Source organism: Sceloporus undulatus, chromosome 4 (assembly GCF_019175285.1).
Source record: "Sceloporus undulatus isolate JIND9_A2432 ecotype Alabama chromosome 4, SceUnd_v1.1, whole genome shotgun sequence".
Lineage (NCBI taxonomy): Eukaryota > Metazoa > Chordata > Lepidosauria > Squamata > Phrynosomatidae > Sceloporus > Sceloporus undulatus.
In genome coordinates, this window is record NC_056525.1 from 250,233,516 (window position 1) to 250,256,601 (window position 23,086).

The following is a 23,086-nucleotide window of genomic DNA, read 5'->3' on the forward strand; positions in this document are numbered from 1 at the left end:
CACCTGGAGTACTGTGTCCAGTTCTGGGCATCACACTTCAAGAAGGTCATGGACAAGCTGGAGCATGGCCAGAAGAGTTAAGGGTCTGGAAACTACCAGCCATAGGGAGCTGGGTATGTTTAGCCTGGATAAGAGGGGGCTAAGGGATGATATAATGTCCCTGTTTAAATATTTGGAGGGATGTCATATTGAGGGTGGAGCAAGCTTGTTTTCTGCTGCTCCAGAGAATAGGACCCTGAGCAATGGATTCAAACTACAAGAAAGGGGATTCCACCTGACCATTAGGAAGAACTTCTGACTATAAGAGCTGTTTGACTGTGGAATACACTTCCTCGGGGTGTCATGGAGTCTCCTTCTTTGGAGGTTTCCAAACAGAGGCTGGATGGTCATCTGTCCCAGAGAGCTTTTTGACTGTGTTTTTCTACATGGCTGAAGGTAGTTGGATAGCCCCTGGGGGCCTCTTCCAACTCTTATGATCTATTAGCCTTCCTCCAGCCTATTATTAGACTGTTTCTAAGAACTGATCCATTCCCAGCACTGGCTCACTGGATACAGTTGGTGTGAAGAATCAGAGTGCTGTAGTGATGACACCTTTCCTCAAATCTCCCCAAGAAGCTTCATATCCCATTAAAAAGCATTTGCGGGGGGGGGGGGGGCAAGATGGTATCCTACAGTTCAGGCACCTTGTTGCTGAGGCCCTCTCTTCCAGTGCTGCCTAGTCCCCTGGAAGTGACCATACAAACAGGAGTGGAAGTACCATAGCCCACCTCACTGAGTGGCCCAGGAGAATACAGTGGCCATTGGTTTCAGAAGACTCTGAGAAATTGAGGAGAATCAGCTCCATGTCCTGCCCCTGGACTAGAAGGTCTGTTTCTCCTGAACTTGTCTGAAGTTGGCTGGCTACTACATGGGGAGGGAGAGGGTTGCTTGGGGTGGCTTTGCGGTGGGTCCTGTGGCAGCTGCTGTGTCCAAAGAGTGCTGTTCCACCTGCTTCAGGCCAGAAGGTCAGCTGCATCATCTCTTGGCCAGAGGCAGCCTGGCTGCCATTATCCTTGAGCTGCCTTGAATCCCCATAATGTCTAAAAGACCATAATGATCCTTGTTGTGGTAAAAAACAAACAAAAAAACTAGGGTAGACTACTGCATTGCCTTTTACACTGGGCTGCCTTTGAAGACCCTGGTTTTGAAATATAGAATCACAGAATCATGGAGTTGGAAAAGACCAAAAGGGGCCATCCAGTCCAGCCCCATTCTGCCATGCAGGAACTCTCCCTCAACGCATCCCCATTGACAGATGGCCATCCAGCCTCTGCTTAAAGACCTCCATGGAAGGAGACTCTACCACAATCTCTGAGGAAGGAGTGTGTTCCACTGCTGAACAACCCCTTACTCTCAGGAAGATCCTCCTAATGTTGAGCTGGAATCTCTTTTCCTGTAGTTTGAATCCATTGCTCTGGGACTAGCTCCTATTCTCTGACAGCCTTTCAAATATTTAAACAGGACTATCATATCACCTCTTAACTTTCTCTTCTTCAGGCTAAACATACCCAGCTCCCTAAGCCTCTCCTCATAAGGCATGGTTTCCAGACCCTTCACAATTTTGGTTGCACTCCTCTGGACATGCTCCAGTTTTGGTTCCACATCCTTCTTGATTTGTGTTGCCCAGAACTGGACACAGCATTATTCCAGGTGAGGCCTGACTAAAGCAGAATAGAGTGGCACTATGACTTCCCCACTATTACCTTCCCTTGAAACATTAGCTTGCTCGTGTTTGCTCATGTTGCTTAAAAGAAGGTGGGAAGAAGAGAGGCCTCAGAAAAAGCACTTTCCATGCAGAGCTGTGGCTTGCCTGCCGATTCTCCATACACCCCACTGTCCCCTTTGTAGCACATTTCTGCCCACGACTCTTTGTGTGTGGATGGGTGTATAGTCACTCCACCCTACTCCTGCGAGAAGAGAGTGGGATTAAGCCAGAGAGACTGATCCCAAAGAGAGCCCATCTCGAAGCATGGCGGCACCTCTTTCCCTCTGCGGCTGCCTCTTCCCTTTGGGCAGGGAGGCTGCAGAGAGGGCAGTCTGATGCCATGGTCTTTGCCGTTCCCAGCCTGGCTGGCCTCCCAGGGATCTGCCAGCAACCTCATTATGAAGCTGAGTTTGATAAGGGCCATGCTGCAGGTGCTGTGAAACAAACCCCTCTCTGATCTCTCTGTGTTTGATCTTTCTGGGCCGAAAGGAGAGGTTCAGAAGGCTTGGCAGGGCTCCTCAGGGGACTATTGTTTAATAGCTTAATCTTGTTCCTTGGGGAGCTTAGGTAATGGCTAGACTGGAGGAAGGTCATTGTTGAATCCTGCTAAAACAGCCTCCAGGTCCCTTGAGGGTTTTAATGCTGGAGCCCAGGCATAGCCACTCACTGCACCCATGTCTTTTCCCCCACTGCAGCAACATCTAGATTTAGCAGCTGGGAAAGGAGGTTTTTGGCCCTAATGTGGGGCAGTATGCATTAATCTTTTGTTTAAAGATGAATGGAAAAGGAACTTGGCTGAGTGGGTCTGTGCTTCTCTTCTACTTTGGGAGCGCTCTGCAAAGTTCTCAGAGGAGCTGGTCCAGCCGCGCCAGCTGTCTGTTCTTCTTCCAGGAAGCGCTTCCAGCCTGCCGCTGAAGAATGCCTTGACTGAGGCCCTGGTCATGCTCGATCGGAGGAACCAGGAGCCATTGTGGGAGGCTGTAATGCTTAGCGGGTGTGCTGGTCGGGGTCCCAGGCCTGGTGGGGGGTGAGGGCAGGGGAAGCTCAGGCTGCAAAAAGAGGAGCCCCACCCCCTCCAGGCAAAGCGTGAGTGGCATTGTGGGCTTTAAACTGTACTTCATGCCCCTTTTTGTTCACCTAGGCTTTCTTTGATTCCTTCCACAATTAGAATTAACAGTTGGAAGGGACTCCAAGGGCCATCTAATCCAACCCCGCACCAGTCAGGAACGCGCAGCTAAAGCACTCTGAGAGATGACCATCCAGCACCTTTTTAAAAGACTCCAAAGAAGGAGAGTCCACCACAGTTGGAGACAGCCCATTCCACTGTCAAACTGATCTTACAGTGAAGAAGTCCTTTATTATTATTATTATTATTATTATTATTATTATTAAGCTTTATTTATATAGCGCTGTACATTTACACAGCACTGTACATACAATCTTTTAACTAGACGATTCCCTGCTCTCAGGCTTACAGTCTAAGAAGACACGACACAAAAGGGGAAGGGAATGGTGGTGGGAAAGGGATCAAGTCCTGGCGTTCATCTCTCCCTCTGAGGCCTGGACCAAGGCAGATGGACTGGAGGGAGGGCTCTATTTCTTAAGGGTAGGCCCGGTGGCATTGGGGAGGCCTGGTGGGATTGGCCTACCTTCTCTTCCCTCAGAGGCCGGATGGAGCCAGATGTCTTCTGGGAAGGGCTCAGTTCCCAGAAGAAGAAGAAGTTCCTCTTGTTTATTTGCCAGGCTCTGTGCATTAGTGTAGAGACACCTAAGATGTCTCTTAGATGGAGGTCATTCTCTCCAGCAGATCCTCTTCAGCTAATGATGTTTTTCTGCCCACTGGTGTGCATTTGTATTCTTGGCCCAGTTCCTCCCATATTACTCAGGCTCTTGTTCCCACTACCTAGTGTTCCTCTGCCCTCTAGAACACACTTTCCCTCTCCTGTTTTGCTCAGGTTAAAGCCCTCCTGGTCAGGTGTGCAAGATTCCTAGCAAACACATTTCTTCCAGTTCCTGTGAGGTGCAGCCCATCTCTGCCCAGAAGGTCCTCTTCAGAAAGCACAGACCCCAGTGGTCCAAGAAGTCAGACCTTTCTTGAAAGCACCATCTTCAGAGCCAGTTGTTCACTTCTTGCATTCTTCTCCCTCTTCCTGGGTCACATCCTTCAATAGGAAGGAGTGATGGAATAGCAATCTGTGCCCCAAGTTCTTTAGCGTCTTACTCAGATGCTTCTAGTCGCTGGGAAGTATCATTTGTCCAATATGAATCACAAGGAAAGTGTTAAGCAAGTAAAAATGAGCCTTTCTGCTAGCTAGAGCACCAGCAAAGCATTGGACTCTCTTGTTTCAGTGATGCAAAACTGAGACCCGCTGGGTAGGAAGGAGCAAATGCTTATTAGAATGGAGGAATATGACTAGTGATGGGAAGGAGGAAGGTTGTAAGACTGACATGTTGAGGGTTGTGAGAGCCTGTGATCTCCTCAGGATCTACACCTGAACCGAGTAGCCCCAGTGAGCATGGGCAGCAAAACTTTTCCTTTCCTGGGATCTTGATGTTCTGTGTGGTGGAATTGTGCAAAGCTTTGGAAGCTTACTGTACATTTTGAGATTGCATCCCAGAAATCCCTTGTCCAGCATAATCCAAAAGAATTCTGAGGCTTTGGGTTGAGATAAATGCATCCTAGAGTCTTCTTCCTTGAAGGTCTTTAAACAGAGGCTGGATGGCCATCTGTTGGGGATGCTTTGATTTGGATTTCCTGCATGGCAGGGAGTTGGACTGGATGGCCCTTGCGGTCTCTTCCAACTCTATGATTCTATGATTCTAGAGTAAATCATGCCCAAACTCTCCCTAGAGGCAAAGATGACTAGATTGAGGTCACATTTTGGCCATATCATGAGAAGGAAGGACTCATTAGAAAAGATGATGGTGCTTAGTAATGCTGAGGGCAGTAAGAAAAGAAGATGACTGTATATCAGATGGATGGATTCAGTCAGAAGCTGCAGCCATGAATCTGCAAGCGCTAGCAGAGTGGTTGAGGACAGGCAGACTTGGAGGTTTCTCATTCATAGGGTCTCCATAGGTTGAAGTCAAGTTGAAGGCAGTTAACAAGAAACAACCAATTGGGAGTCAGTGTGGTGTGGCATTTAGTCTAGGAGACATGGGATCCCTGGCTGAGCCTGGATCACCCCTGATCCCTGGGGAATCCCACCTAGATTCCCATGGCCTTGGCATGGGAGGTGGACATGAAGGCTGCTTGCTCCAGGCTCCTCTTTTTTGTGGAGCATGACTTTCCTGCATTTCAGCAAGGCCAAAGGCCACCTGCAGCCATTCTTCTGGCTTTGGAGATTCTGGGGAAGGGGCAGCAGTTCCAGAAGGCCTGCAAAGAGTTAAAAGAAGCCCAGGCTCAGAAGCTTTTCTTCACACAAGGTTTTTATAGAGCAATTAAATGACTGTGAAGAGTTTATAAGGCTTGGCTTCAAAGGTTTCATGGCTGGGGTTATGAAATGAACTTAGGGGTGTTTTATTTATCCACCATTGGACAGGATTGTCCATAAACTTCCATCCCCTGCCCACCTGCTTCTCTTAAAACCTGTCCCCCAGGGATCGCCAACTCTAGCGCCACATGCCTTCCTTTCAACATCATCCTGCCATAGAACTTGGGAAGTGCTGGTAGGCTTTCAGGGATGCAGGTTGCGCTGGATACCAGGCCCAGCAACTGTGACCCTGGTGCGAGTGCAGGGGGCTGTGGTAAAGGTATGTGACTGTGGGATGCTGGTTACTAACAGTATTTTTGTTGTAAATGGACAGGGCTGGGCTGGCTTGTGCTGCAAGCCACAAATGTAGATCACAAATGCAGCAGGATTCTCTCAATCTTGCCATCTGCATCGGCAAGACTTGTGACGAACTGCAGCATTTGCATAACATCTCAGAGGGTTTCTCTTCCTGTGGAGGATGCCTCTTGTGGTCATGAAGATCTCCTGGAGATGCTCCATTTCCAGTCCATCCAAATTAATGCTGGCGGCTCCTGTGTTGTGTATTTTGTTCCCAAAGAAAGTCTAAGACATTCTCACTGAAGCCTCACTTCCTCAGTTTTGTCAGACATGTGGGTCTGCTGGAACAGACTGAGGCCTCTCTGTCAGTAACTGATGGAGCATCCAGATTCTTATATCTTTTGAGAAGCTCGTGTGCATGAACTGGAAGACATCCTGCTATGCTCCACTTGCTACCCCACTTTTTCTGGCAGCTGGCATTAAGAGGAACATGGTTGCCTTTGTGAATGTGGGCCATTATGTTGTCATGGTGGTTGTGTACAATGGACCCTTCCAGTCCTTGTTGGTTCAGTTTCTAAACAAATGTTACCAAACAAATAAAGTGTCAGTACAAGTAGGCTAGAATAAAAATGAAAACCTACTATGACTTGATGGCTGGGAGGAGGCCGGCAGTGTCTCTGGGAGTCTTGCTGGCCAGCTCACAATGTCTGCTTCCTTTCTTTCAGTGAGAACGAGGCGCTGTGGCGGGAGGTGGCCAGTTTGCGGCAGAAGCACGCTCAGCAGCAGAAGGTGGTTAATAAGGTAAGTGCCCCTTTCCCCTTGTGGGGCTCTTCCTTTTCTAGTTGCCAGCCTTCCATGAGGAGCCATAGGAAGGCTGCACTGCAGGTGGATTGGCTTCATCAATGAAGCTATGGCTGCAGCCCTGAGTCTGCAAGAGCTAAGCAAGACTATTAAGAACAGGGATTTTGGAGATCCTTTGTCTGTAGTGTTGCCATACATCAAAGCTGACTTGACAGCTAAAAATGCTAAGTATGTTGCTGCCATCTTGCAATGCCTCTTGAAGCAAAGAAATATGCGAGAGCTTCCAAGCATGTGCAAAGTGGCTTCCCTTTGCCAACTGAGCAACCAACACCAGTTCCCTCCATAAGTGGGGCTAGGATCAAAGGCTTCAGTTTAGCACAACTGAGAGCTGGTACAGACCAGCAATAAAAGCCTCCTTGCTGGCAGCTTGGCGTATGTGTGACACACACGTTGATGCTGCCTGGAGCCACTTGCCAACCCACACATGGGCCGGCTTTATGGCACTTTGCCTGAGCACCAATAAGCTCAGGTGGCAGTGGTGGAAAGGTTGGCTTTTTTCCACCCCAAAAAAGAGTGGCATTTTGCCACTTCTTTTTGGACTGGAAAAACGCCAGGTCAGGGATGCGGTGTATGGTTGCCATGATCTCGATCCCGCAATCAAAACGGCGGTGTCAAGCCACTCCTTTAGGGCTGTCTATATCAGCCCTGAATTTTTAAGCATGAATTGTTACTGAGGGTAGGGGAAGGATCCCCACATTTGAAGTGTGTGTCCCTTTTCCTGGCATGCTTTGGGGAGCTTGGTTGCCTGGGCAAAAGGTTAATCATGTTTATAGGGCTTCTCTCTCTCTGTCTTTCTTCCCCACAGCTCATCCAGTTCTTGATTTCCTTGGTGCAGTCCAACCGTATTCTTGGGGTGAAACGAAAGATGTAAGTGGAGCGTTGGGTGTTGCTTGGAGTCCTGTTCAGGGGGCAAGCTGACTGTAGGCAAGGCCTTGAGGCTCACTCTTGTCTGAGAAGACCTTTGGTGGTCACTATGAAACAGACTTTACAATCTCAAACTGTGGAATTGAAATACAAAACTAATGTCTTCTGGAGACTTGTAAATGTCCTTGGAAACCCAGTCACTTCATATTGACCAAAATGTAAATGGCCTTGGTAAGCTTCCCCCCCCCCCAGTAGGTTCTCTTATCTGTACCTGCTTTTCCTTTCCCTGCCTGCATTTATCCCTTGCTGCATGTATTCGGTGGAGTTTTCTTTTTGTTCCCTCTTGTGCATACAACTGCTCCCTTGTGCAGTTGTGTTTCTGCTCAGATTTATGAGGCTTTGAGTTGGTTGGCTCTCTTCTTTGGCCTGATGATGAGAAGGACTAGTACAAGAAATGCAGGTTCTTTGGGCCAGTCTGTACTCCTGCATCCCTGCTATAGTGTTAAAACAGTGTAACTGGCTTCTGCAAGATATGGTGATGGCCACCAGTGAAAGGCAGCTGTAAAGGAAGACTAGGTGAATTGGTGGAGGTTACGTTCATCAAAGGCTGTTAGTCACAATGGCTAGGTCAGGGGTAGGCAACCTGCGGCCCGCGGGCCGGATGCGGCCCGGCAAGGTCTTGGGACCGGCCCCAGCCTGGTCCTGCTGCCGATTGCCACCGGGGCCTTTGGGGGCAATTGTCTATAGAAGCCTCAGAAACATACATTTATATTAACATTTTTTAAAAAATCAGCAAATTTTTTCGCATGTCCTCCATTTTTTTTAAAAAAAGTGTCTTCCATTTGAAAATTTTGTCCTACATTTGTCCTGGTTTATTTATATATTTAATTTTTTAAAAAATTATTTAATTATTTATTTTTTGGCTTCGGCCCCCCAGTTGTCTGAGGGACAGCAACCCGGCCCCCGGCTCAAAAAGGTTGCCTACCCCTGGGCTAGGTGATGCTACTAGTATCAGAGGCAGAGTACCTTTTGATACCAGTTGCTTGTGGGAAAGGACAAGAGAGTGTGGTTGTGTTTGTTTGCAACTCTGGAGACGTTTGGTAGCCACTGGCAAACAGGGTGCTAGACTGGATAGGCTTTCTAGTCTGATCCAGCTTCAGAGCGGTCATGATTTTCTTTATGTGCAACCCAAGGAAACTACAGTAGCCTTTTCCCTGAGGTCCTGCCCAGTCTGACCTTAGAGCATCTGGTTTACACACCTGGGGCAGCAAGCCATACGCGTTTGATCCTTTGGCCCAGAAACTCTGTGGGGAAAGGTGGGAAAGGATTCCCTGGTGGCCAGGACAATCCTGGACTCTGTACGGCATGGAAATTCTTTCCCCCAGAAGTGCCCTCTGTGGACGCAGCATCAGAGCTGACCCCACAGTCGTCCCACAGCTTCCTTTCTTCCTTTTCTGTGCCGCATTCTGAGAGGGAGTTTGCCACTTTGCGGGGGGTGTATGTAGTATCTTAATGTAGTGGTCCCCAAGACCCTGGCATATCCTATCTGCCCCCCCCCAATCCCTCCCTTGAGGAGACCTCCTGGGGCATCTGCACCTCACTGCTCTCTTCCTTTTCCTTACAGCCCCTTGATGTTGAATGATGGTAGCTCAGCCCATTCCATGCCCAAGTATGGCCGCCAGTACTCTTTGGAGCACGTCCACGGCCCGTCCTCTTATTCCGTAAGTATTTCGCTGGTGAGGAGGGGACGGCAGAGGCCGGTCTCTGCACCCTGTAAAGTCACCCTCCCAACTCACATACCAAGGGCCATGTTTCCTCAGGGAAGCAGCCATGTTATTCTGTGGCAGCATAGAACAAGAAAGAGGAGAGGGAGGAAGACCTGGAAGACCCATGTCACCTCACACAGCCCTAGGAAGGTACAAGACAAGGGTCACAGTTTGAATCTTTCTGGCTTCTATTATATTCTGTTCCACTTTTTGAATATGCTTAATAACCCAAGGCTTTAATATCACTCTGTCCTTGCATCTGAGCAAGTGGGTTGATATCCGTGAGAGCTCATACTCAAAAATAAGGCAGCCTTAAAGGTGCAGCTAGCTTCTGTTTTTGTTTCATCTCATTTCCCCCTTTTTATGTTTCTTCAAGGGAATATTATTGGAAGCCATATGCCAGCTGTGGCAAGAGCCAGTCATACCTGCACTTACACACAAACCATCCATTCCTCCAAGCTCATACCCCTTTCCTCCATCCATTCACCCCACACTTCTGTTTATTTCTTACCTGCCTTTCCCCATGGATCTCACATGTTGTTGGGAGAGGTGGGTAAATGATGATGGTGATGATGTAGATGTAGATGACAGTACAATTAGCACAACAGTATGTGGAAGGCTGCACAATTCTCACAATAGTCAGAATTATAGAATCACAGATTTGCAAGGGGCTTCATGGACCACTGAGTCCAACCCCCAACTCAGTGCAGGTTCTCCAGCATCAGGTAGCTGTCCAGCCTCTTTTTAAGGACATCCAAAGAAGGAGATTTCAGCACCTCCCTAGGCAACTGATTCCATTCTCCATCCGCTCTCAAAGTCCAAAAGTTCCTCATAATGTTCAATCAAAATCTACCCTCCTGTAACTTAAAACCACTAGACCTAGTGTCAGCTACTCCTCCCAGTTTTGTATCATCCACAAAGTTGATAGGGGTTTCTCATCCTTATTCTCCAATTCTTTGATAAAAGCACTGAAGGGTGTTGGCCCCAGGACAGAACCCTGCAGCCCTCCGCTTGAGTTTACCTCCAGTTTGAAGCACAGCCACAGGTTACAATTTTTTGGGTACAGTTTTCCAACCAGTTTTGGATCAATCTGATGGTGTTTTCCCATGTATTCCATATTTAATCAGTTTGCTAATCGAAATCCCATGGGGGAACTTATCAGATGTTTTGCTGAAATCCAGATAAATTACAGCCACAGCATTCCCACCATCTTCTAAACTAGTGATCAAAAAGGTACAAGGTTAGTTTGGCAGGATTTGTTCTTGACAAATCCTTCCTGGCTCCTGCATTGTCATCCAGGTACTTGCAGATGGACTCCTGTGTAATCCAAAGTATTTTCCAGGTATTGCTCATTGCCATGGGGGCTCCGGCAATGAAGAGGAAAGGCTAACTTAATGTGAAGTTGAAGGCTTTCATGGCCCACATACATAGTTTTTTGTGGGTTTTTTGGGCTATGTGTCCATGTTCTAGAAGTTCTCTTCTAGAATATGGCCACCTAGCTCGAAAAACCCACAAAAAAAGCTAGCTTAATGGCTGCACAAGGCTGATTTTGGAGGAAGGAAGGAAGAAGTTTAGCTCTTCCTCCCTCAGTCTCTGCACTCCCACATGTCAATGAAGCTTATGGGAAAGGGTCCCATTTGCTGAGGATGGACCTGTTTCATTCCTAGGTCTTGCCTGGGAAATAGAGGGTGAGGGTGGGCTACTTAGAGGGCTTATGCAACCAGCAGGGATCAGGTGGTAGGGGGGTTTCCAACCCCTGATTTGCAGGATGGGTAGGCCTCACAGCCGTCTTCGCCTTTCCTCTTGCAGGCTGCCTCCCCGGCATACAGCGGCTCCAACCTGTATTCGCCCGACTCCTCCTCCAACTCTGGCCCCATTATCTCAGATGTGACAGAACTGGCCCCATCCAGCCCCTCCGCTTCGCCCAGCAGCAGCCTTGACAACGAAAGGTACACAACAGAGTCTCCTTTGGCCCAATGATTCACTTTAGCATGAACGGACCTGGCAGATTGCCGGCCTTGGTTCCTGGCTCGTGAAAGCATGAAAAGCCCTAAATTAGATTGGAAGCCTGAAAGGGAAGCTATTGCAGCACGTTGTACAAGTGCCCATCATCTCCCTGGCTGAGGTTCTCCTTGGCTGCAACTGTTCAGTTTTTACCTCTGCCTCTTGCATTGCTGCAAGATGTACGTTTTTGTCCTTTTAAAGTTTGAGATTCTCAATGAAAATGTATGATCTTTTGTGCTTCCTCCATGTCCAACCAAAGAGTGAGATGTAGTTTTCTCAGGGCTATGCTAAGTAACTGGACATGTCTGAACTTATTCCTTTCTAGCTGTGTGCCAACTCTGTGGAGGTTTTAAGGGCCTTACACTGGAGAGCCTCATGGCTTTTTGGTTTGTGTGTGTGTCCAAGTTAACTTTTCCAAGGGAGGAACTTGAGGCGGACCTGTTCTTGCCAGCGATGGCTGGTTTTCTTTTTGCTCATTTCACAGTAATGATGTTGAATTGTGTTGAGATGTGTGAGGATATGTGGCTGTGTGAATGAGCCCAAAGAATGCAAAAAGTGTTTTCTTGCCATATGTGGGGTGCAAAGCTCAGGATTAGTTTCAGAAGGAATGCCATACCGGCATGCTAGCTTAGGTTTAATGTGTGAAACAGGGTCTTTTGGGTGGCCACTCCCAGGCTCCAGGGCTCTTTTCCTTAAGGCTATTTTAAACATACCTTTTCCTCTATTTTTATTTAAACAAAGCCTGCCTCCACACTACAGAAATAATCCAGTTTGACATCACTTTAACTGCCAGGGCTCACTGCTGTAGCATCCTGGGGCTAGTTGTTTGTTGCGGCACAAGAACTCTCTGACAGAGAAGGCTAAATATCTCACAACTCTACAAATCCCCAAATTCTATAACATGAAGCCACGGAAATTAAGGTGGTGTCAAACTGGATTATTTCCGCAGTGTGGATGCAGCCAAAGTAATACAATGCAGTATAATGCAGCTGACCCAGAAGCAATCATTCTGCATTGCATGACTTTGTTTATACCCAATCTTTTTTTCCAAAGTTGGGACTCAAGGTGACTTAGAAGATAAAAAGAAATGTGGGTAGATAACATGTAGGTAAAAGTGAAGAAAATAGGGAATGTTCCTTCCTTGGGCCTCTGTGCAGCTCAGCCCTTGTCCTTTGTCCTCCTTTTCTGCCCAGATATTTTCAGCCTGGGCACTCCCAGGAGGGGCAAAGCCTGGCATATTGTGTTTATTATCATCCCCTGCACTCACAGCACATGGGAAGGTTGAATATTGCTGGCACTGGTGCCAAGTCCCCACAGCCTCTCTTTATTACCTGCGTTTCTGTGCCTCATCCACCAGGAACCATCCCTTGGAAATGGGAACCAGATGCTGGCCTAAAACAGCCCATCGCCACTTTGTTCTTTTATACCCGGTGACCGTTCTGGCGGGGCTAATTGAGCCTTTTGGGGAGTTTGGGTGCGAGAGGCCATTTCCATCTGCCAGGAAAGCGATTCCCTCTTTTTAAAAATTTCCATGGCTAAGAAGCTACGGCTGAGGCGGGGGGCAAAGCTCAGGGCTGATGGGTTTACTATGCCTCAAAAGAGAGCTTTAGGATGGGAGAAAGATAAGCCTCTTCCGTACCCTCCAGCCAAGAGCAGTTTTAGTCAGACAAAAAGGTTTTATTTGGAGGAAAGTAGCTTTGAGTCCCAATTTTGGGAGGAAAGCGGGGTGCAAATAAATATAATAGTAATAATAATAATAGTAGTAGTAGTAGTAGTAGTAGTAGTAGGGTGGCTTCTGACTAAGTCGAAGGGGTGGCACTCAGTCTCCTTGGCCGGGTGGAAGCATGTCACCTGCCTCGAGGTGCTGTCTTACTTTCCATCTGCCTTCCTCTCTGCCTCAGGAGCAGTAGCCCTTTGGTCCATATCAAAGAGGAGCCCCCCAGCCCTTCTCGCAGCCCCCACATTGAGGAAGCCAGCCCTGCCGGCGTGCCCGCTGTGGAAACCCCTCTCTCACCCACCACCTTCATCGACTCCATCTTGCAAGATGACGCGTCCACCGCTGCCGCTGGCACGGCCCCTTCTGCCAGCAGCGCCACCGTTCAGCCCCAGTCCCCAGAAAAGTGCCTCAGCATTGCTTGCCTTGACAAGTAAGTAGAGGGAAGAGTAAACCAGGGGCTGGGGAAGTCTGTGGCCATGGCAGAGTTTAGAGCTGCCCCCCCCAACAAGAGCCAAGCAACAGTGACCCAGGGTCTTCTTGCCCCCAGATGTCATTGCCACCCTTAGCGCCACTACTGCCAGCAGCATCCGTTCACTTATACCCTGCCTTTTCCAAAACTGGGATTGCAGCCAACTTACAAAAGTTAGAAGAGATACCAAGAAAAGCACATATGAAGACTTAAATGAAAACACAGGAAACCTGTAAACCATCCATAGGATTCAAACCAGTTAAAACAAATCTGTTAGCTTCCCCCTGCACACAATGCGAAATGGACGGCCCTTCCCCCTTGCAGGTGTTTGGTTCCCAAAATTTGGTCTTCCAGATGTTTTGAACATCAACTCCCAAAAGTCCCTGCCAGCTTGGCCAACAGTCAGGAATTCTGGGAGATGACATCCAAAACATCTGGAAGACAAACGTTTAGGAATCACTGAACTAGAGCATCCCCAGTAGCAGGTAGTTGTCCAGAGTCTTTTGGAAGAGACCCCACCACTTTTTCTAGGCAATTGACTCCATTCCCAGACCACTCTCACGGTCAAGAAGTTCTTTCTCCTAGGCAATTGAAATCTACCCTCCTGTAACTTAAAGCCTTTCAACCCCTTTCTACCTTCTGAGGCAGCAGAAAACAGGCCTATCCCCTTCTCTCTGTGGTAGCCCTTGAGGTATATAAAGAGGGGCATCATGTCTCTCACCATACCTTTATTTCAGCCAACAGGCCATTAGGCAACAGAATATATATAAAATATGTTAAGATAACACTATAAAACACACTAAGTGGCATCATATCACCCCACAGTCTGCTCTTCACCATGTTGAACATGCTCAGCTGGTGGTTTCTTTCCCATGAATGTCTGACACCACAGACAAAGCCCAGGAGCATGAGCAGAATGCCACAGTCATGCCCTCCTGGGAGGCCATGGCTGTGATCATCTCAGGTCACACCAAACTTACATATGAAAGTGCCCCACAGTTGGTGGACAGATAAGTGCTAGTGGACAGGTCTGGCCAGCCAGAGGGGTACCTTGCCAGGGCATGGTTTGGGATTCTTTCAGATGGTTGCTGCCCCCAAAAGCTCCAGATCAGCTGCCAGCCCACTTCTGACAGGGAGGAAGCAGCATGTACAGGAACTGTACTATGTGTGGCCTGTGGGGACGCTATCCTCTCACTTTGGTACTGTCGATTGTGCAGGCCTCCTTTGCCTCCAGGGAGCTGCTGTTCCCAATGAGGAAAGCACCTCTGGGCAGCAGCTGAGTTTCTGCCTTTTGTGGGAGCAGCTAAAGGCAAGGGACCAGGGATGTCACTCTTCACTAATTTCATTCTTGAAGGAAGCATCAAGTAATTTGCCAGTGTTCTTCCTCTGCAGTTTTCAAAAACAGTTGAAGATTTAGTCTGTACATAGTTCATATCTGGCCTATTGCACAGGAAACAGAATTGTCTGCAAAGAAAAGAATTAAATAACGTTGTTCCCTGTGCAAAATACATTGGGTCTTGTGCAAAACAGCTCCACGTGTGGTGAATTTTGGGCAGAATAATTCCTAAGCTTCCAAAACTCTCTGAGAGTAAATGAAAGAAAGAAGTTGGAAACATGAGTTTTTGTAGATTTGAGTCTACCTTTTCTGATGCATGTAAAACAAGATCACTTTGCAGACTGATTTTCAAGACCAACGTGGCCCTGTCTTTGAATTCTACCGCAAAGACTCTTGTCAGTCCAGGATTCTCCTCATCAGGTTTCCCTACAGTTACAGAATATTTTAAATATCCTTTCCATCTCCAGGGTTTTTGGGGGGGGGGGGGGTAGTAAGCAGCTCCCTGCTGGTGCTGTGCTTTGTACCCTGTCCTCTCAGGACAGTCCCCTCCTTGTCAGTTTAACCAACCAGCTTCCCAGACCTGCATTTCTAGTGGACCCCCAAAGTAGCACAGTGTGTCCAGAGGCCCTGAACCAGTTTCTCATGGATCACTTTTCCTTCTCTGGAAGGCTTTGACCTTATCATCCTCACTAAGCCACTCATCATGTGCCCTTCAGGTTGTGAGTGACATGGGGAAGTGTCGTGTGAGACCAGGCCCCTCTAAGGGATAAAGTGGATATGTTAAAGAGAAGGAGTGTACCAGCCTTGCTTTCTCCCTCAAAATGAGTTGTCCATGTGCAAGGTGCATGTGTGTTGCTGGATCTCTTGGCAGAGGCACAAGACTCAGATCCAACTCACAGTCTGGAGTAGCCATATAGTCAAGAGGGAACTAAGCTCTTCCACTTCTGTCATTCATTCTCCTTGCACTAAACGCAGCTCAGAGTTCCTTTGCACAGTAAAGGGGAACCATACACAAGGACTTCAATCTCCAGCTCTCACAGCAGGCTTCTATTTTTTTCTGAAAGGTAGATTGATAAGTTAACATTTTTAGTCAGTCACAGCCCCAAAACACAGGATGGATCATAAGAGCCTAAAACAGACAAGATGTATCTGTGTACATGTACAATCTGTGTAGAATGAGAGCAGGTGAAGGAAGTGGCAAAACCTCCAACTGGTACCCTGCCCTTTTCTCCAACCTCCTTTGCCAGTTGTTCACCAGAGCCCTGGGCTCAGCCCTGGGCAGTGAGCTCTAGCTGCCAATGGCATCTCTTCTCCCCGGCAGTTAAGCTGTCCTGCATGGACCAGACTGTGGTTCCACTGAGCCAAGGATTGTCGACACTAACTGTCCACAGAAGCTCCCCAGGGTTTCAAGCAAAGATCCTTCAGAAAAAATGGGGGTGGTGGGGAGATGCCAGGGAGTATGTCTGGGACATCAACTCCAGATGTAGCCCTCAGTTTTCTTCCTGCTGCAAAATTTCAGGCTTCTGCATGAGACTCAACAAGGGGTTGCCTAGTCTCAGATACTTACAGAGTCACAACATTTCCTGTGTGCAGGCATCTATATCCTCATGACAGTACCTCTGATAAAAAGATGCCAGAAGCTGCTAGAAACCACACTCGTGTTGGCTTCCAGATGTAGCAGAGATCCTCTTGCTGCTCATGAACAAACTGGGGACTCCCAGCTCCAGCTGATGAGGTGCTGGGGGCCACAGGAGGGAACTGGACCTTGTAATGTGTTGGAAGGGGCTGGTTCAGGGGGGGGGGGGAGGCGATACAGCACCAGCAGAGAAGCTGAGTCCTCCATTTCCTAGCACTGGAGGAAGGGCATCCTCAGGTGGGTTATTCAGTCAGTCAGTCAGTCAGTCACTAGGACTCAAGGTGGCTGGCGCCTCTCCCTCTTGCTCCAACACATAGGAAGCAAGCATTTGTTATGCACCCACTGGGGGCACAGTAATCCCTCCCAGCCAGAGTCCTGCCTATTCCTCTGACAGGAGGACTTATATTTTGCAGCAGTATGATAGGCCAGTGAGATTTGGCTGTTGAGGGGGAGATAGCAGTGAGTGTGGCTGACGACACCTGCTCTGTGGGGTTGGCTGTGGATTTTCCGGGCACTGGGCTGTGGGCAGGTGTCCAATGGTGTTATTTCCCACCCACCCCCACCCCCAAATACCACTCGTGAGAGGAACCTTCCTTCCTTGGAGTGCCAGACTCCCCCTCTTCTCTCTTCATCCATCTGGGTTTTAGCCCAGGGCTGAACCTGACCTCAGGGTCTCTCTTGCCCATGGCCTTAAACCTTCTCCATTCTGTGTTTTGGAGTGGCCAACCTGCACCAAGGATCTGTCACTAAGATCCACAAATGCAGATCAGTTGCTCCTTATCAAATGTGGATCCACTCTGCTCTCTGTCACAGTGGGAATGCATGCACCCACCCACCCACACTTATCCAGAGGCCTATGAGATGGAAGGAAGCTCATTGCCAACTGAGTGTAGACAGGAGGGTGAGGTCTTTATCTTTGTGAGAGAAGCAGAGGCAGGAACAGAGCTTGCACCAGACAGTTATACTCTGTTTTAGACCAGGGTGCAGGGTGTACGGTTGCTCTTCTGCTCTACTTGCATCTCGCTCTCACCCATCCTCAAGGTCTCTGTTCCGATTCACTGGTCTTGACTCGGCCGTCCTGCCAAGAGGCCCCAGACTGTACTAACACTTGCCCTGCACCCTCTGCTCTCCCCTTAGACTGCCTGCTCTTCCTTGCCTTTTGAAAGTTAACCACCCTTTACTCCCTAAAGGTGACACACGTGGTGCTCTGGGTATTCTGAATCGAGTGTTCCTCTTCTCTTTGTATCTTTCAGTTTGGCTCGTACTCCGCAGATGTCTGAGGTCACCTGCCTTTTCCCCAGCCCTTCCTCTTCCTCACTGCACTGCAGACCACAGCAAGGGTTAGCACTTCTGTCGCTCGCTGCTCCCCAGGCCTTGCTCTACGCTGAGGGGGAAAGGGGTGACCAGGCAGGAGATGCTGGGAGACATCTCTTCTGCCAAACCAGTTGACCCTCTCATCGGGGCTTGTCCACACTGTCAGGGGGGTCAGTTACCTTTGGGGAATATTGGGGAACCACAGACAGTGGCCAAGCCAAAGATAAGACACTGCCCAGAGAACCTCAGCCTTTGACCCCAATGAACACATATCAGAATCTGGGTGTGGGTTGAAAAACAGGAGCCAGTCTATGTGTTAGGCACAATGTGCAACTGCATCCTCCACTTTCAGACCCTTATATGAGATTACTTGGAAGTCTTCCTCATATTAAAGAGATGGGTTCGGCACCTGGGACACACCCTCAGGAGGTAGATGGTGGAGGAGAAGTCCCCCTAGGTCCTGTCCTCACCTCCAAGGCCCTGGGGATAGAGTCACAGAATTGCTGTCTTGGGGGAGATCTTGGAGAATCACTCCTACTGTTCTAGATAGACCATGCTGGGCTCCTGGGGCCAGCATCCTGGCTCGAGAGGAGGCATCCATGAGGCATGCCATGTACAATGCATTCATAAGGCACACCATGGGGCTTCCGAGTTGCAAGATCCATGGAAGGCTTGCTTCAGTCCCTCCTCCTCTTCCTCCTCCTCCTCATCTCAGTGTGACAGATGCAGGGAACCTCTGGCTAAGCACCAGCATTACTGCAATGCTCACTGAAGAAAGTGCTCTCTCAGTTCAAGAAGCTCTGAAGAATCTGTGGATTTGTCCATTGGTGGGGAGCACATGAGCTTTGTCTAGGAGTTCCTGGGTTCCCTCTAAAGCTTAGGGCTGAGAAGCCCTTCCCATCCCATCCCAAAATGGTTGGGTGAAGCCCAGCTAGAGGCATGGTATGCCTGCATCAGCATTAAGGGAGCCTCTTCTCTGTCTGTTTCTACCTGTTTACTGAAGGGGGGAGCATACACAGGCCTCAGGAGTGCAGAAGGTGTGTTTATGCATGTGGGACTCTTCGTTCCAAAAGATAAATAGACCAGTTACTTGACTGTTCAGAAACTGCACATCCAGGGTGGGATGGCGGGGGGGGGTCTTACCTGAAGTGTCAAATCTGCCCTGGACTGCCCCCTTCAGAGTCCAAGCCAATCTCTTCATTGGGCATGGGGGCAAGATAGTGCTGTTGCTTGCAGGGGGACTAAAAGAACCACCCTGGGCTCACATGGCTTCATCTGTCTTGTTTCCCCAGGAATGAGTTGAATGAGCACCTTGACACCATCGATTCCAGCCTGGATAACCTTCAGGCCATGCTCACCACCCATGGCTTCAGCGTGGACACAAGCGCCTTGCTGGACGTAAGCTCCCTTCCTCCTCCTCTTCCTTCTTCCCGTTGTGGGAGTTCTGGCATGAAGGGTGTCGGCTTCCAGGCGGCTGTGCCTCACTCCTAACCTGTGCATCCTTTCCTCCCTGTCAACAGCTGTTCAGTCCTTCGGTGACGATGACGGATATGAACTTGCCAGATCTGGACAGCAGCTTGGCCAGTGTGAGTTGACTCTTTTAAAAAACAAAGACAGTATTATTAGAATGAAAGGAAAGGAAAAAGAGAGAAAGAAGAAAAATGCAGACTAGTGCCTGGGCTAAGCATATACAGTGGTCCCTCCCCATTTGCTGGGGTTGGGGGTAAAAGACCCCTGTGAATGTGGGGAAACCACAAATAAAGAAAACACTATTCTTTTTGGCTAAGAAAACACTTCTCTAGGAATCTCCACGTCCTCCAGGGCAACTCTATGGTCAACATCTACCAGATGTTAATCATAGAATCATGCTGGAGGACCTACATATGCCTAGATGTAGAGAGGTGACCAGAGACTCCATGGGCCATGTTAGACTGGATCACCTTGAGTTTGTAAGTACCAATGAAGTGGCAAGCTCCTTGGAAGTGTAAGGAGGGCGACATGTGCCCTCAATCCTTGCCCATCGTGGTTGACTGTCCAGGGAGGGGATGCTATGACTACATTATTACAATCAATAATCAATGCATCCTTTAGGGAGGGCAAATTTCCATCACAGCTAAAATTGGCAGTGGTTAACCCACTTTTAAAAAAGCCCTCCCTAGATCCCCTAGAGAGAAACAATTACAGACCGGTCTCCCTTTTACTATTCTTGGGCAAAGTGATCAAGAGAGCAGTTGCCTTCCGACTCCAGGCTGTCTTGGATGAAACCAGTTATCTGGACCCATTTCAAACTGGCTTCAGGGCAGGATATGGAGTGGAGACAGCCATGGTCGCCTTAATCGATGACCTTCGTCTGGGCACAGACAGGGGAAGTGTGACCCTGTTAGTGCTCTTGAACATCTCAGTGGCTTTCGATACCATCGACCATGGTATCCTTCTGGAGCGCCTGAGGGAGCTGGGCATAGGAGGCACTGTGCTCCAGTGGATCCGATCCTACCTCTCAGGCAGGTTCCAGATGGTGAGGCTGGGGGACAGTTGCTCTTCTAGGAAAGAGCTGACATCTGGCGTCCCTCAAGGCGCCATTCTATCCCCCATGCTATTTAACATTCACATGAAACCACTGGGAGAGATCATCCGGAGACATGGGGCGCGGGGTTATCAATACACTGGTAACACCCAAATATGCTTCTCTATGTCCCCGACTGCTACAGTAACTAAAGCTGACTTCTCCCCTCTGAATCCCTGCCTTGAGTCAGTAATGGGCTGGATGAGGAAAAACAAACTCAAGCTGAATCCAGGGAAAACAGAGGTACTTGCCATAGGCTCCTTAGGTCCGGGGAAGGAAATTTCTCCTCCCCTCTTAGACAGGGTCACACTTCCCCTGAAGGATGAAGTTCGCAGTCTGGGAGTACTTCTGGATCCGTCTCTACGTTTGTCATCTCAAGTGGATGCGAGGGCCAGAAGTGCTTGGTACCAACTTCGGCTGATACGCCAACTGCGACCCTACCTCAACCGAAAGGACCTGGAAGCTGTAGTACATGCTCTGGTAATCTCTCGTCTCAACTTCTGTAATGCGCTCTACATGGGGCTACCCTTGTATCAAGTTCGGAAGCTTCAGTTAGTGCAAAATGCGGCAGCCAGGTTGGTCACTAGTTCTTCGAGACTTGACCATATAACACCTATCTTGAAAGATCTACACTGGCTCCCATTTAGCTTCCAGGCACAATACAAGGTGTTGGTTATTACCTTTAAAACCCTACATGGCTTGGGTCCGGGTTACTTATGGGATCGCACCTCCCTATACAATCTGCCCCGCACACTTAGAACAAGTGGGAAGAACTTGCTGGAAATACCATCATCCAAGCATGTCTCCACTTCCCTAAAGGCATTCAGCATAGCCGCCCCTAGGCTTTGGAATGGACTCCCAGAGGAGACCCGCCTTGTTACATCCCTAGAAACCTTCAAGAAGGCGGTAAAGACAGAGCTCTTCCGCCGCGCTTATCCTCCTGACCTACTATGAAGACCACTAGTATGGAACGAGACCAGCTGCCCCTGTGATTGATAGTTGTTAATGTTTTTAGGCTTTTAGGCTTTTATCTATGTTTTTATCTTTTTATGCTTTTATTTTAACTGTGGTTTTAATGCTGTAATTGTAATTTTAACTCTGTTGTGATTCTGCTTCGATCCACTGAGAGAGGCGGGAGATAGAAATAAAAAGTATTATTATTATTATTAGAGAAGGGTTTTCTTTAGGAACTTCAAGGTCATCCAACACAACTCTATGGTCAACCTCTGGCAGAGTTGCCCTGGAGGACCTAGAGATTCCTACAGAGAACATATGAATAAAACATGCAAGTAATCAAATCTGCAAAAGGCAAAGCTGCAAATGTGAAGGACAGACTGTGCATTAAGGTGATCAAATGCAGGTCTACTTTGAGGTACACAAAGTACACATTCAAGAGAAGATAAGGCAGTTAAGAACTTCTGACCAACTTCACAAGAGATGGTGGATCTTTATCTTTCCAGTCTTGGATATATAAATACTTTTGCAGCAGTAAAAGCACACGGGATCCAACCACTTTAACCCTCAGCTAAATTTTCCATCACAAGAAAATAATTTAAAGGAATATGTGTGCTTACTAATGACAGATATTTCTCTGATACATAATTAATACTCTATAATACCTTTAGCCATAAAGAACTAGACATCCTACGCCCAGCTTTATCTGCATGGCATCTCTTATTTGAAGTAGTCAACTTCTTTCCCAAAAAGGTGCAATGGTGTCACTGGGAGTTAGATCTTGCAAACCTCCAGAAGAGTGGGTGGGCAGACAGACACAGCCCCCTTCCCACCATGTTCCTCAGCAGACCCTCAACCCCATATTGGAGGGTCGGAAGGAAATGCTCAGCCTCCCCCGCAGCCCCGCCGTTCTGTTCGGTCAGGGCTTTTTCCTTTGCAGAAGCAGCAGCCATATCACTCACACGCAGCTAATGAGGTGCTGAGTGCTCCTTTCTCAAAACAGCCTTGGGCTTCTCAGCCTCTCTAAAGTCGTTTGTCTCAGGCGATGGAGGTGATGATGCCGGCAGGAGTCGCCTTCATCGCCTCAAAAGCCTGGACAACAGAGCTCCCTTCCTCCCTCCCTCTACCCCCCACCTCAGTATACACACAAAGAAATGGTTTTGTATCCCAGAAAATCCAGCCCAGACTGAGAGCCACTGTTTCCCAGTCTAGTAGTAGTAGTAGTAGTAGTAGTAATTTTGATTTCTTTCCCACCTCACTGCAAAGCTCAAGGCGGAGTACAACACATTAAGATACAAAAAACAATTTAAAGAGAGAACACATACAACCAGCAGTTAATATATATTGTGATTTAACCTTTAAATGATTTCATATAAAAACATTCTTTAAAATATACTAATTGAAAATCGTGATTTAAAATTGACTGGGTAGGCTTGCCAGAAGATATGTGTCTTCAGTCCTGTTTTAAATGAGGGAGCAAGCTTGTTTTCTGCTGCTCCAGAGACTAGGACCCAGAGCAATGGATGCAAGCACCAGGAAAAAAGATTCCAGCTCAACATTAGGAGGAACTTCCTGACAGTAAGGGCTGTTCGACAGTGGAACACACTTCTTCCTCGGAGGGTGATAGAGTCTCCTTCCTTGGAGGTCTTTAAGTAGAGGCTGGATGGCCATCTGTCAGGGATGCTTTCATTGAGAGTTCCTGCATGGCAGAATGAGGTTGGACTGGATCAGGGCCCTTGCGGTCTCTTCCAACTCTACAACTCTATGATTCTAAATGCCATCAGCATATTCAGGTGTCTTATCTCTTCCAGCAGGTCATTCCACAGTCTGGGGGCAGCAGACAAAAAAGGTCCTCTGGGAAACCATTGCCAGTTTGTTCCTGGACAATTGGAGAGACCATTTCCCAGAGGACTTGAGCATATAGAGCAGATTGTATGGCAGAAGGCAATCCCACAGATAACCTGGACTCAAACCTTGTAGGGCTTTAAAGGTAAAAACAAGAAAGTAATTGGCAACCAGTTGAGTGATTTTAAGATTGGTGTAATATGATTGCTCCTGGATGTACCCATAATCAGTCTGGCTGCCATA

General features: G+C 48.2%; 1 protein-coding gene across 4 annotated transcripts in view; it reads left to right on the top strand.

The window, feature by feature from the left end:
* The window catches only part of HSF1 (heat shock transcription factor 1), a 58,041-nt gene that overhangs the window by 31,149 nt on the left and 3,806 nt on the right, over positions 1 to 23,086 (top strand). For 2 of the 4 annotated variants that reach the window (XM_042465570.1, XM_042465573.1), the window contains 8 exons: positions 6,240 to 6,315; positions 7,181 to 7,242; positions 8,864 to 8,960; positions 10,815 to 10,954; positions 12,911 to 13,156; positions 17,421 to 17,507; positions 18,774 to 18,879; positions 19,002 to 19,067. In XM_042465570.1, the coding sequence (XP_042321504.1) occupies positions 6,240 to 6,315; positions 7,181 to 7,242; positions 8,864 to 8,960; positions 10,815 to 10,954; positions 12,911 to 13,156; positions 17,421 to 17,507; positions 18,774 to 18,879; positions 19,002 to 19,067 (880 nt within the window). The remainder of the gene's footprint in view (positions 1 to 6,239; positions 6,316 to 7,180; positions 7,243 to 8,863; positions 8,961 to 10,814; positions 10,955 to 12,910; positions 13,157 to 17,420; positions 17,508 to 18,773; positions 18,880 to 19,001; positions 19,068 to 23,086) is intronic. The other 2 variants (XM_042465572.1, XM_042465574.1) reach the window with 2 other exon arrangements.